This window comes from Octodon degus, unplaced genomic scaffold (genome assembly GCF_000260255.1).
Source record: "Octodon degus isolate 3935 unplaced genomic scaffold, OctDeg1.0 scaffold00083, whole genome shotgun sequence".
In the NCBI taxonomy this organism is placed as follows: domain Eukaryota; kingdom Metazoa; phylum Chordata; class Mammalia; order Rodentia; family Octodontidae; genus Octodon; species Octodon degus.
The window spans coordinates 11,048,228-11,062,034 of NW_004524659.1; the positions used below are offsets into that span (position 1 = coordinate 11,048,228).

The following is a 13,807-nucleotide window of genomic DNA, read 5'->3' on the forward strand; positions in this document are numbered from 1 at the left end:
AAAAAAAAAAAAGAACTGTCTCTTGATACAGCAAAAAATCCACAATAAATAATTTAGATTGATATTTTTTGAAAACCCGCAAAACAGGGAGTCCCTGAAAGTCGAACTGCAAAATAGGGAGGGGGCTACTATATTTCTTCTTTTTTACAATTTAGGGCCAAGTTTGCAAATAATGCCAGCATCCCTCAAAAGATGGTGTGTGTGCGCTCCTGTAAGCAGCGGGTTTCCACTGAAAGCAGAGATATCCTGATACTACCAGAGCCATCCCAGCCTGGGCTGTCCTCACTCTGTCAACCACCTGAACATGTTCTTTTATGTTTAGGACTTTTTTGGTACTGGGAATCGAACTCAGGACCTTGTGCTTGCCAGGTAGGCACTATGCCACTGGGCTATATGCCCATCCCTGTTTAGGACTTTAAAAGCATCATTTCTTTTGCTCTGAAACATGCTGTTTCTTTCTTTTTTTTAAATTTTATTGAGAAACAAATAGCAATGAGACAGTTTCTTTCTTTCTTTTTTTTTTTTTAATATGATTTAACTTTTTTTTAAATTTTTTTTATTTTTTTACGGAACCGGAGATTGAACTCAGGCTCTTGAGCTTGCCAGGGAAGCGCTTATTCCACTGAGCCATCTCCCCGGCACCATGAGGTAGTTTCAAAACTGATTAATAGGACAGTTTCAATAATTAATACATTGTACATTGTTATCTTCTTAGTGGTTATCCATAGTACAAGAAGCAGACAGGATATCCTGTTTAAACACTATTAGTACAAATCTTTCTTCTCATTGAATTAAGCAAAGGTAGCTGTATATCTATCCTAATTATTCTGCATATACAGATACAAAATGATCCTTCCTTTGCATCCCCCCCCCCTTTTTTTTTGTTTAGTCCTGTCAGAGATAGGTATTCCCTTGGCATCTAAATACTATAGGTGCTTGAATTCAGCAAAACAATCCAACACAGTCCAGCCGTTCACAATGGTAGTGGGTTATCCACAGAAGTTGTTGACTTGAGCCTTTCACAGCTGAGCCATTTAATATGGCTTTACTTTATTTATTTATTTTTTGTGTGTGCAGGGTCTCACTACGTAGCTTGTAGTGATCCTCCTGGTTTCTGCCTCCCCATGGCTGGGATTGCAGGCGCGCGCCACCGCGTCCGGACTCCATCGCTGGCTCAGGGGGCATGAGAGCGGGGCTGGCACAGCAACCGGTGCCAGGGATCGAAGGGCTTTACTTTAAGGATTTTTTTTTTTGTTCCTCGAACGCCTTCAGGGCACTTTTGGCCAGCGGGAGAGGTGCGAGGTTCGAACTCCAGCAACCTGAGGCTGACAGCTTTGTGGAAGCAGCCACTTAAAGGCCTGAGCTAGGGCCAGGCCCCCGGCTTTACTTTATATACCTCATTTTTATACTTTTCTGCTGGATGGTTAAGACCAAAATAAAGCAAGACCTAAATAAATAAATAAATAAATAAATTAAAAAATAAAGCAAGACCTATCTAACAAGAAATGTAACTTTTGTATCTGATAAGGTCTGTCAAATCCCCTCAGGACTTATCCTGAAACCCTGTACCGCAGGTTGCAGATCCTTTATCAGTGTCAGCCATGAGGATGAGTCACGGCCACTGCTTGACCAATTTGCTCTCTGTGAAAGCCTGATGAAATGTGCTGTTTCTAAGAAGATCTCTGCAGCTCACAAGGACACTCCTTCCCCCTCTGCTCATGTCTGTCTTTTAACAGGAAAATGCTTCCAGACAGTGCATGATGTTCAGAAATGATTTCTTTTACATTTAGCAAAAATAGATTCATATTGTATGCCTATATCTTGTAGGTTTCAGTGGCAAAGTTTGGTTTCTCGTTATAAAATAAGTTCCCATGAAACTTAAATCTCATACTAGTTTTTAACCAGTATACTGGTTTTTTTTTTTTTTTTTGAACTGGGGATTGAACTCAGATCCTTGCGTTTGCCGGTCAAGCGCTTATCCTACTGAGCCATCTCCCCGGCCCCTAGTATACTGGTTTTTGAGCTGCTGCTCAGAGTAAAAACAAATCCATTTTCAAGCAAATCCCCCTTGACTGTTAAAGGCCCATTTCCTGTTTGTGTGAGTGGATTTCAGCAAAGGTGGCTCCGAGCTCCTTCTCTTGGGAGCTGCTGCCTCCTGGCCCTGAGCCTTCCCCAGTGACAGCTCAGGCCTGCTCTGCTTCCCTGGGCCTCAGTTTCTCCTGAAAATGAGGGCCTGGCCTTGAGAGCTCAGGCCCCTTGCAGCTGCCACAGTCTATTTGCAGCTGTAGAAAGCTGCTTCATGGGGTTGGCCAGATAGCTCAGTGGACTAAAGTACCTGCTTAGGTAGAGGGCAGCGGCCGTGGTGGCGCAAGCATGTGATCCCAGCACTTGGGAGGCTGAAAACAGGAGAATTGCTACGAGTCCCATCTGTGTGGTGAGACTCTGTACACTCTGTAGACCCTGCCCTAAATTCATTTATTTATTTTTATTTTTATTTTTTTTTGCGGAACCAGGGAGTGAACTCAGGCACTTGCACTAGCCAGGGAAGCGCTTATTCCACTGAGCCATCTCCCTGGCCTCCCTAAATTCATTTTATTTATTTTTTTTAAAGCTTTTCTTTTTTTTTAAAAATTGTTTGCTTTTTTTTTTTTTAAAGGTTTGTGAATTCACTTTTATTTTATTTATTTATTTTTTAAATTTTATTTATTTGTGTGTGTATGTGTGTGTGTGTCCAGCTCAGCCCACCAGGGGGCGGGGCTGGCTGGCATGTGGTGCTGGGGGATTGAACCGCGGTCCCTGTGCTTTGCCAAGCTTGTTCCAAGTAGGTGCTTTAGACCACTGAGCCATCTCACCAGCCCTAAATTCATTTTTTTTTTTTTTAAAAAAGAAAAGCTACTTCACAAAGGAAACCCTGATTGTCTGTGTATTAACTGCAACAAATGTTCTCTTTTAACATAAAACGTGCAAAGTGTTGTCACATCCCCTTGATTCTCACAAGGAAGAGAGAAGCAATATCTACCATGTACAGGTACAAATTCCTTATGATGAATGCTATCATTATGTATATCTAAACATACGAATACAAGAAAAAAAGAAGTGGAAACCCTGGGACCAAAACAGTGCTTTATTTATTTATTTATTTATTTTTAAAATTAATTTTATTGAGAAACAGGTAACAATGAGACAGTTTCAAAACCGGTTAGTAGGACAGTTTCAATAATTAGTACCTTGCATATTGTTGCCTAAAAACTGCCTCTTTTTTTTTTTTTTTTTTTTAGGGAAGGGTCTACAGGGTGTTCAGGATCTCACTACTAGATCAGACTAGTAGTGATCCACCTGTTTACAGCCTCCCAAGAGCTGGGATTACAGGAGTGCGCCACCAAGCCCAGTCTCAATTGCCATCTCAGCATGCCTGGGGGCAGGGCTGGCACAGCAGGCTCAGGGATTGAACCCCCAGCCCCTGCACCTGTTTGCAGGCACTTTAATCTGCTGAGCTATTTGGCCAGCACTTGCTTTATTTATTTTTTAAAAATTACTTATTTCCCCAGTTCCACCAAAAAAAAAAAATTACTTATTTACAGGGTTTCCTACACAGCTCAGACTTGTAGTGATCCTTCTGTCTGAGCCTCTCCAGTGCTGGGATTACAGGTGTGCACCACCATGCCCAGTTTTGGGGGCTGGCACGACACGCCTGGGTTCCGAGCTGGCATGGCATGTGGTACCGGGTATCAAACCTGGGTTCTTGCGCTTGCCAGGCAGGCATTTAGATCACTGAGCTGGGTCCCAGCCCCATATATTTGCTTTAAAGAGAAACAAACAAAGAACATCACTGTGCCAGTACACTAGCCTCACTGTGGACTCTCACTTTTGCTGAGCAGTGTAAAAACAAAGGAAACGTCACCTTCTGCTGTCAGCCGTGATGCTGCACTCCAACACAGGAGCTTTGGGCCTTTGCTCAAAATCCCGAATCAAAGATCCATCCACAGCATCCTCAAATCAAGGGGAGAGAGCAGAGAGAGTGGTCAGGGCTGTGCTGTGAGAGTTGTGAGCGGAAGTCAGCAGCAGCCCTGAGCCTGTGTACAGAGGCCAAGATGGAAAATGTCATGGTCCCACGACTTCTCCCTCACCCGCAAAGTGGGAGCCTTTCCAACACCACCCAAAGCAGGAAGAAGGACGGTGCCACCCATGTTACTCCTCAACAGCTCCACAGCAGAGGATGGGCGCCGGCCATCTGGGAGCAGAGAGGCGAGCACCATGTTCCCACGATCTACTGGCCCACGAGGCTGTGCACACCCTACCTGTTTTCCCCCAAATAAGACCTAACTAGAGATTAAAACTGCCAGCCATGGGCCAGCCAAATAGCTTAGTGGATTAAAGTGCCTGCAAGCAGGCACGGGGCTGGGAGTTCAATCCCTGGGCCTGCCCTGCCAGCCCCACCCCCGGGGCACACTGAGATGGCAATTGAGACTGGGTGTGGTGGTAGGTTCCTGTAATCCCAGCACTTGAGAGGCTGAAAACAGGAGAATCACTCCGAGTCCGATCTGGTAGTGAGACCCTGAACACCCTGTAGACCCTTCTGTAAAAGAACAAAACAAAACAAAAAACCTGCCAGCCCCAATCAGCCTGTCCTTACCTTACCTGCCATTGCACAGTGGCCCTGCCCTGGAGCAAAGAATAGTGAGGTGTAATCTTCCACATGCCACTGGCCGTCACCATGCTAATAAGTTATTAGTTACAGTGGAAATTTATTTTCTGGTTGGGTCTTGTTTTCAGGGACACGCAGTAGTTCTATCTTTCAATATATATTTTTTAAGTTTTACACCTTCAACTCAACAATTCTACTCTGAGTTCTGCGTCTAGAGAAACTACCAGGTTTATGGTCAAAGACTTAGACATAAAAGCCTCCCAGCGACAATCTAGGTGTCCATCTAGAGAGGAGCAGTTAAACAAATTAGTGCATCCTGCAGGGGGCCCTGGCAATGGCTAATGGTCACACTGAAGATGAACAATGTAAAGGAACAAAGCCGGGTACGAAAGCAGAAGGCAGCAAAGAGAAGGCAGGTTTATTTATTTTTTTATTTTTTATTTTTAATATATATTTTTTTTGCAGAACCAGGGATTGAACTCAGGTCCTTGTGCTTGCCAGGGAAGCGCTTATTCCACTGAGCCATCTTCCCGGCCAGAAAGCAGGTTTAGTAAGGAATGCGCCAACAGCTTTTCAGGATGAGCAGCTGGGGCAGGGGCTGGCAAGCTGCTAGTGAGACAGTGACTTACTAGAAGGAGCTTGAGTTGCTGTGTAAATCCATGGTGTAAGGGTGTGGAGACTTGAGCCTGGCAGGACCCCCTGGCTATTATGCTACTTTGCATTAGGACCCTCAAGACCTTCTAGGAAGCAAAGAACCCCGTGTCAGGGGTCCCCAAGACCACACTACTGTCCCATTTCTTCAGTCACATTCATAACTAAGGCTCTGCCAAACCAGCAAAGAAAAGGGGCAGAGGGAGAAGTCCAGAGGATGCCAGGCACGGTGTCCAGGCACAGTGTCCTCTCTTCCGGTGGGGTGGCTCGGAAGTGCTGAATTCCCCAGCCACACACTACAGCAGCACACAGGAGCTGTTGTCTACCAGGAGATTGTAGCTGAGCCTGAGTCCAGGGCTTTGCTTTTTGTTCTTTTGGAGGGGAGGGGTGAGAAGTGCTGGACACACAGGTACAGTGCTCTTTGTCTAATGTGTACCCAAATTCCAGATTTTCAGAAGGAACACAGTTTAAGCAAACAGTTGAGGCAGAGTGAGCCGTTGGTCACAGGGAACGGTTTACCAGTCAGGCCCTGGTTGCCTTTCTGAGGCCAGCAGTCTGGGCCTGCTCTGTGAGCACTTTTCTGTACAGACTCAGCCCCCAGCCTCTGTTCTGTGAGACCTGAAACAATGGAGTTAAGCTTCAGGGATCCAGGCAGGCCCTACTCAAAGCCCAGTGGGAGGGAGGGACAACAAGAGTCCCTGAAGCTGTGCGAGATAATATTCGTGAGAAACAAATATGGCAAAGCAGAGTTTTAATTTAATTTAGGTTAGCTACCTAGACCACTTCTCAGTTTAACAAAACAGAAAGTGTCTGGGCTGCTTTCTTTGTTTCACCTCTGCTTACTGTTTTTGGTTTCTAGGGCAACCACGATGCAATGTGGCCCATATTGACCTGAGTAGTTACAGGTTGTTACCATGGTAGGTTGAGGCCAGGTCATGAGAATTTATGATGACAAAGAGTTTAACACCCTTCTTTGCAATTAGTTCTGTTTTCCTTCTTATCTCTCTGATGTTTTACAATATCTTAACGAGGATGGGAAGGAGTGAAACACTCCAGGCAGGGTCATGGAGCGTTGACTCCGCCCAGGTGCCTCCTACCTCTAAGAAGACATTCCAAGGGGAAGGGGTGACGCGTCCCAGGCAGGGTCATGGGGAGCTGACACTGCCTCTATCTCTAAGATGGATGAGGGGAGCCGCCATCCTGTAATCCCAAAGTGGCACTTCCCAGGTCAGGAACCATCTGGGCTAGTATCTGGGGTTCTGGAGTCTAATGGATTGGGAGGACTAGGCTGGTTCTGACCACCTGGGATCACGCTCCCTGCCTGGGGTGCTGCTCTAGGGAAAAATATGTGACTCTGAACTAAGACAGTGATCACCTGGGGCCTGGACTGAGGCCCCGTACTTTGAGTAAGACCTTCTGTCAATAAAGGGCATAAGAATGAACCCGAGTCCAACAGGCTGTGCAAGTTCAGATTGCAACAGGGACACGCATGGTCTACAAGGAATAGCAGCCTTGGACAGAGAAGCCGGCTCCCTCTTCCCTTGGCATTTTGGAAGCCAGACAGTTTAAGCGGTGAGGTTTTCATGGATGGGTAGGGAGAGGCTCTCATTAGTAGTTAGAAGAACCAAGGAGATGACAATAGGTGCAGTTCAAATGTACTGCATCTACATAGTCAGCATTTCTGGATGGTCCCAATTTTGTAAATGTATGTACGTGTGCATGTATATAAAAAAGATGCCGACCGGGGCTGGTGAGATGGCTCAGTGGTCTAAAGCACCTACTTAGAACAAGCTTAGCAAAGCACAGGGACCGCGGTTCAATCCCCCAGCACCACATGCCAGCCAGCCCCGCCCCCTGGTGGGCTGAGCTGGCCACACACACACACAAATAAATAAATAAAATTTAAAATAAATAAATAAATAAATAAATAAATTCCTACAGAATGTGAAGGAAAAAAAACTTTAAAAAAGATGCCGACCAACATTGTCACAGCACCTAACTCTAGGGTCATGGGATGAGTTTTTCTTTCTTCTCTGTGTCTTGGTACAGCATAGAGAGGTCTGGGGGGCTTCTGTGGGCTTGTCAAGTTCTGGGGCAGCCCTAGCACATAGCTGGTCTTGTGAGGAAGTGGCTCTTGTGAGGTCCAGGAGCTCACTCCTGTATCCACCAGACTCATACAGCTGATAGTCCTAAGTGAGGTTGGAACAATTTGGACAATCCCCAAAGCCTGCCATTGTCAGCCGGGTCTTGGCACCCATGGGTGATAGATGCTCCTCTGAGGTCACCTGTAGTTAGGGGCTGTCCTCTGGCCAATTACCCATAACAGAACCAGGGAACCAGCTTTGACTTACTCCATTCTAGCTCCTTCCTGTCACTGAAGCCAGAAGTTAGCAAAGCTCAGAGCTGCCTACCCTTTTCCATGGCCCACAGCCCCAGACACCCACCATCTTTGGCCTGGCCCCTGATCACCACAGTCATTCTCCAGCCCTAATCCCTTCTTATCCCCTCCTCATTGGCCAACAGGGCCCCCAATAGCCTCACCAGGGTCTGTGACCATGTTCACAAGCTCTGACGGGTTCTAGATGGTCACTTTTCTGAATGTCACATCTCCATTACTTGTGCTCCTGCTTCCTGCACCTCAGGGTACTGATCCATACTCCGGCCTGCCTTTCTCAACTGCCCCTTGTGGACAAGTCCCAGCTTGGCCACTTTTCTGTCCTCTATGATCCCTAGGTCTGGCAATAGTCTTTGTGGATGAAATTGAGGTTTTTTTTTTTTTTTTTTTTTTTTTTTGTTTTGTTTTTTTTGTACGGGGGTGGTGGTGGGGAACCGGGGATTGAACTCAGGCTCTTGCACTTGCCAGGCAAATGCTTATTCTACTGAGCCATCTCCCAGCCCTGGAATTGAGTTTTGCAAATGAGGAGACCAAGAGAAGGGACTCAGAGACTCCAGGTATAACCCAGATACAACAAGGACCTCCCCAAAATAGTTGGGGGGCTCTCAGCTTAATGGCCTTCATCCCCTGCTCCTACTGTGTTCAGATCCACAGACAGGCTACAGCTACACTGACTTCTCACTAATGGCCTGACACTAGGGTGGGCTCCTCCTCCTTACACTTTGTTCGGGCTTTTATAGGCTTGAGTTCCTTGATTGTCAGGGAACTCAGTACTGGAGAACTCTCCACAACGGATGCGTAAGCTTTCCAGGAGGAACTAACAGCAAGCCGCCTACCCACAGCTTCACATACAATCATGGGAGCCACTGAGGAGCTTCGTGTCATTCACACAGAAGTGGCAGGAACTCACGACGTGCTCATGCCCTCTCAGAATTTTAAATGGGATCTGAAAGAGAGGACAGAGTAAACAAGCTCAACGAGCTTGCAGGAAACAAGGTCCCTATACAAAACCCCACCATATTTCTAAACACTTGCCATGAGTACCTGAAAAAAAGATTAAGAAAAAAAAAAATCCATTTACAAAAGTATCCAAAGAAAACGTGTAAGAATTAATTGAACAAAGCAAGTATAAAACTTCCTTCTGAAAATTCAAAATATTGTTGAAAGATATTAAAGCAGACCTGACTAAATGGAAAAACACTCCCTATTCATAGATAGACAGCCATAGTATTGTTTAGGTGACAGTACTCTCCAAAATGGTGCATAGATTCAACACCGCCTCAAGTGCCAAGCTGATTCCTTTGTAGAACTGACAGGACAATTGCATGGAAATTCAAGAAAGCCCAAATCAGTCTTAAAAAAGAAAAGAAAAGATAGAGGAGTCAAATGTCCTGTTTTAGAAGTGTCCTATCAAGCAACTAATTAAGACAGTGTAATACTGACCTATAAATAGAACTATGACTCAATGAAATATAATTAATCCTGAAAGGAACACTTATATTTATAGTCAACTGATTTTTTTCTTTTCTTTTTTTTTTTTTAGTATTTTAGGGAATGGTCTACAGGGTGTTCAGGATCGCACTACTGGATCGGACTTGTAGTGATCCGCCTGTTCGCAGCCTCCCAAGAGCTGGGATTACAGGTGGTCACCACCATGCCATCTCAATTGCTGTCTCAGTGTGCCCTGGGGGCAGGGCTGGCACGGCAGGCTGGGGGATCGAGTCCCCAGCTGCTGTGCCTGCTTGCAGGCACTTGCTTTAATCTGCTGAGCTATTTGGCTGGCCCTCAACTGATTTTTTATAATGAGAGTTCCAGGGCAATTAAATAGGGAGACAATAGCTTTTCTTTTAAAGAGATTGTTGGCTGATGAGATAGCTTGGCGGTCTAAGCACCTGCCTGGTAAGTGCAAGGACTCGAGTTGGATCCCCGGTACCATACGCCATTCCAGCCCTGTGCCAAGCTGGCCATCAGGACTGGGCGTGGTGGCACACACTTGTAATCCCAGAGTTGAGGAGGCTGAGACAGGAGAATCACTATAAGTCTGAGCTGTGTAGCAAGACCTTGTACCAAATAAATAAAAATTAATTAATGAATTAATTAAACAAACTGTCTTGGAAAACTGGCTATCCATATGCAAGCAAATGGCTGGACTCTCACTGCGCACCATGTATAAAGATAAACCCCAAGTCAGGAATGGTGGCACATATCTAATCACAGCTAGATGGGAAGTTGAGGGGGAGAATCACAAGTTCAAGGGCAGGCTGGGCCACTTAAAGACACAGAGACACCCTATCTCTAAATAAGTAAATAAATAAATAAATAAAATAAAGATTGAGCGCTTGCCTGGCAAGCACAAGGGCCTGAGTTCAATCCCCGGTTCTGAAAAAAAAAAAAAAAAAAAAAAAAAAAAAAAAAAAAAAAAAAAAAAAAAAAGATTGAGTTCAGTGGTAGAATGCTCCTGAATTCAATCCCCAGTACTGCAAAGAAAAAACAAACAACAAACAATAACAACAACAACAAAAAACACCTGGGGAATGTGGTAGGACACTTACCTAGTGTGCACAAGACTCTGGGTTCAATTCCCAGTACCACAGCACAAGAAAAAAAATCCAACTAGATCAAAGACTTAAATGTAAGTGTTAAAACTATGATACTTTATAATACATAGGTATAAATCTATTCTACATTGGGCTTGGTTTCACCAAAAGTGCAAGTGACAGCAACAAAAACAGATAAACTAGACATTAACAAAACAAAAACATGTGTGCTTCACTGCCTCTCATGAAAAAAGTAAGATAAACCACTTAATGGAAGACATTTTTCCAAATCATGTATGTGATAATAGACTTGTAGCTCAAATATAGAAAGAATATTTACAGGTCAGCAACAAAACTCAATTTAAAAAATGGGCAAATGCTGGGCCAGCGAGATAGCTCAGCAGACTAAGTGCCTGCTTTGGAAAGCACTGGGACCAGGATTTGATCCCTGGGCCCTCATGCCATGCTGGCCCCACCCTGGGGGTGCACTGAGCCAGCGACCGAGTCCCGGCACGGTGGCGCATGCCTGTAATCCCAGCACTGGGAGGCTGAAAACAAGAGCATCACCGCGAGTCCGATCTGCATAGTGAGACCCTGTATCAAATACACAAATGAAAAAAATATATAATAAAAAAAATCCTTGGGGCTGGAGAGATGGCTCAGTGGTCTAAAGCACCTACTTGGAACAAGCTTGGCAAAGCATAGGGACCGCGGTTCAATCCTCCAGCACCACATGCCAGCCAGCCGCGCCCCCTGGTGGGCTGAGCTGGCCACACACACACACACACACACACACACACACACACACACACACACAATGTTAAAATAAAAAAAAATTAAAAAAAAATCCTTTAAAAATGGGCAAATGATCTAAACAGGCTTTTCTCCAAAGATATCCTGCTGTGGCTTCCATCTCGCTGTCGCCGCCACACAGCCTTCCGTGCTCCTAGGTGGGGCTTTTAGGAGTGGCTGGATTATGGCTGTGTGAGCTCTCTCCCCTCTGCCATGCTGCCCTGCCTCGGAGCCAGCCGAGTGTGGACTTAAATCTCTACAACTGTGAGTGAAAATAACCCTTTCCTCCTTTAACTTTCAGGTGTTGGGTATTTTGTCTCAGCAATGAGAAAATTAAGACACATGCAGACAGCTGACAGCACATGAAGAGATTCGGGACATCATTAGCCACTGAGGGAATACCAGAGGAAGCCACAGTGAGATTCCGTGCCATATCTGTTAGGGTAGCTATGGTAATAAGTACTGACGAGGGTGTGGAAAACGGAACTGCCACATATGGCTTGGTGGCAGTGTAAAACTGTACAGTCACTCTGAAAGGCCGTGTGGCAGTTCTTCCAAACATTAAAATATGACCTAATAATTTCACACCTGGGTGTGCACCCCACAGAAATGAGAATATCCACAAAAATCTTAGATATGTGCAGAATGTTGGTGGTAGCATCATTCATTAAGTAGAAACAAGCAGAAGCCCATCAATGATAAACGAATACAGAGAATGTGTGATAGGCACACAATGGAATATTATTTGGAAATAAAAAGGAATAAAGTACTGACCTGTGCTTCAGCATAGATGAACCTTGAAATATTGTGCTAAGGGGCTGGACAAATAGCTCAGCGGATTAAAGCGCCTGCAAGCAGGCACGGGGCCAGGGGTTCAATCCCTGGGCCTGCCCTGCTGGCCCCAGCCCCAGGGCGCGCTGAGACAGTAACTGAGACTGGGCATGGTGGCATGCAGTGTAATCCCAGCTCTTGGGATCACAGGCGGTACACGGGCGGATCTACGAGTCCGATCTAGTAGAGAGACCCGGAACACCCTGTAGACCCTTCCCTAAAATACACACACACACACACAAAAAAAAAAAAAGAAAAAGAAAAAAAGAAAGAAAGAAAGAGAAAAGAAAAGAAAAGAAAAGAAAGAAAGTGTGCTAAGGAAAAGAAGCCAATCACAAAAGCCCACATGGGCGGGGGAGATAGTTCAGTTGGATAAACGCTTGCCTGGCAAGCACAAGGGCCTGAAGTTCAATCCTTGGCTCTGCAAAAGAAAAAAAAACCCAAAAAACCCCACATATCATCACCTGATTCTCTTACTAAGAAAGGTCTAGAACAGACAAATGTGTGGAGACAGAAAGCAGATTGGTGGCTGCCTAGAGCTGGTGGGATGGGTGGGAGTGACTGCTAATAGGTACCAGGTGTCTTTTTGGGTGATGAAAACATTCTGAGATTATGATTATGGTGACAGTACACAAGTCTGTGAGCGCAATAAAAACTACCAAGTTGCGCACCTTATGTAGTGGGATTGTACGGAATCTGAATTATTACTCATAAGGCAGAAAATAAAAAGGTAGAGCTATCCTGAAAACAAACAGCCCCTTCTCTCCCTTCTCCCATGGCCACGTTTTGGGGGCATTGACTCAGAGGAGGGGGTGCTGGCTTTGGGGGTGTTGGAAGGTGCGAGCACGGGACATGGGCAAAAGCTCAGGATTCTGCTTCCGGGGCGCAGGATGCACAGGTAGTGAATGCACGGTAAGGGGACTTGGGGACAGGCAGGCCCATGGAAATGTAGGGGGTGAAAAGGTACTGGCCTCCGAAAGTCTTGGCGAAGTGGGGACGCCGCGACCCTCCCAATGGCTTGGCCGCCAGGGGGCGTAGGGGATCTGAGGTAGGTGGCCGCAGCAAGGCCAACCCTGGGACCACGGGCGAGTCTGGCGGCCCCAGACAAGTCCTCGTTTCACTGGCGAGCAGAGTGCAAGCGCGGGTACTCGGCGTCTGCTCCACCTGGGCCCGCCGCAGCCACTTCTGGGTGCCACAGACGGGAGAGGGCTGGGGTGGAGGGATGGACTCAGGACGCGGGCTCCCCCGCCATTCTGACCTTGGAGAGGGGCTCCTGGTCGCCCCAGAGCTCCTGCGGCGCCGTGGGGAGCTGTGTGGACGCCGCGCGGTCTTTATCCAGGGCTAGAGGGTCGAGTGAGGCCAGCAGCCGGTCTCGGCGCAGCGCCGGGAGCGACATCTTGAAGCGGCCCATGGCTTTCACCACGGTGGCCCATGGCAGCCTACGGGGCCAGTGTTCTCTGAAGGGGACCACGACCATCCCCTTCGGGTCCTCGCCCGAGCTTTTCCGGGAGTTGTGCGGCGAGCCCATCTCGGATCCGAGCCGCTCAGGGGCCGCCCCGTCCTGGCGCGGGACAGTGGCAACCGCACTCCTGCGCCCGCGCCGCCCTTCGATCGCGCGCCCCTTCGCCCTGCGGTGTGGCAGCTGCCTCGCTGGCTGCGCGGGACACGGAGCCTCCAGCCCGGGTTCTGGGCACTAGAGGGAGCTTGAGCTGAGAAACAGCGACCCCGGCTCCCTGTCACCGAGAAAGATTCCTCACTAAGTCAATGACAGCAGGGGAGAGCACAGGGCTGCCTCTCCTCTGACGACAGGTCCATGGCTAGGAAATAAGAGACTGGGAGGAATGATTCCAAAATGCTGAGGGTTGTCATCTGGGGGTGGCAGAAGGTCAATGAGCAGCGATGCTCTGCTCAGACCAAACTGGGTTTCTAGTCTGTCAGCACCTGTCAGCACCGGCT

The 13,807-nt window shown here is 46.9% G+C and overlaps 1 protein-coding gene across 1 annotated transcript in view; it reads right to left on the reverse strand.

The window, feature by feature from the left end:
• The window catches only part of Wdr88 (WD repeat domain 88), a 45,328-nt gene extending 31,930 nt beyond the window's left edge, over positions 1-13,398 (reverse strand). Inside the window, 4 exon segments of the mRNA XM_012515922.2 lie at positions 3,902-3,990; positions 8,528-8,541; positions 8,544-8,637; positions 13,110-13,398. Coding sequence (XP_012371376.1) covers positions 3,902-3,990; positions 8,528-8,541; positions 8,544-8,637; positions 13,110-13,379 — 467 coding nt within the window. The 5' untranslated portion in view covers positions 13,380-13,398.
• Between the last annotated feature and the right edge of the window lie 409 nt (positions 13,399-13,807).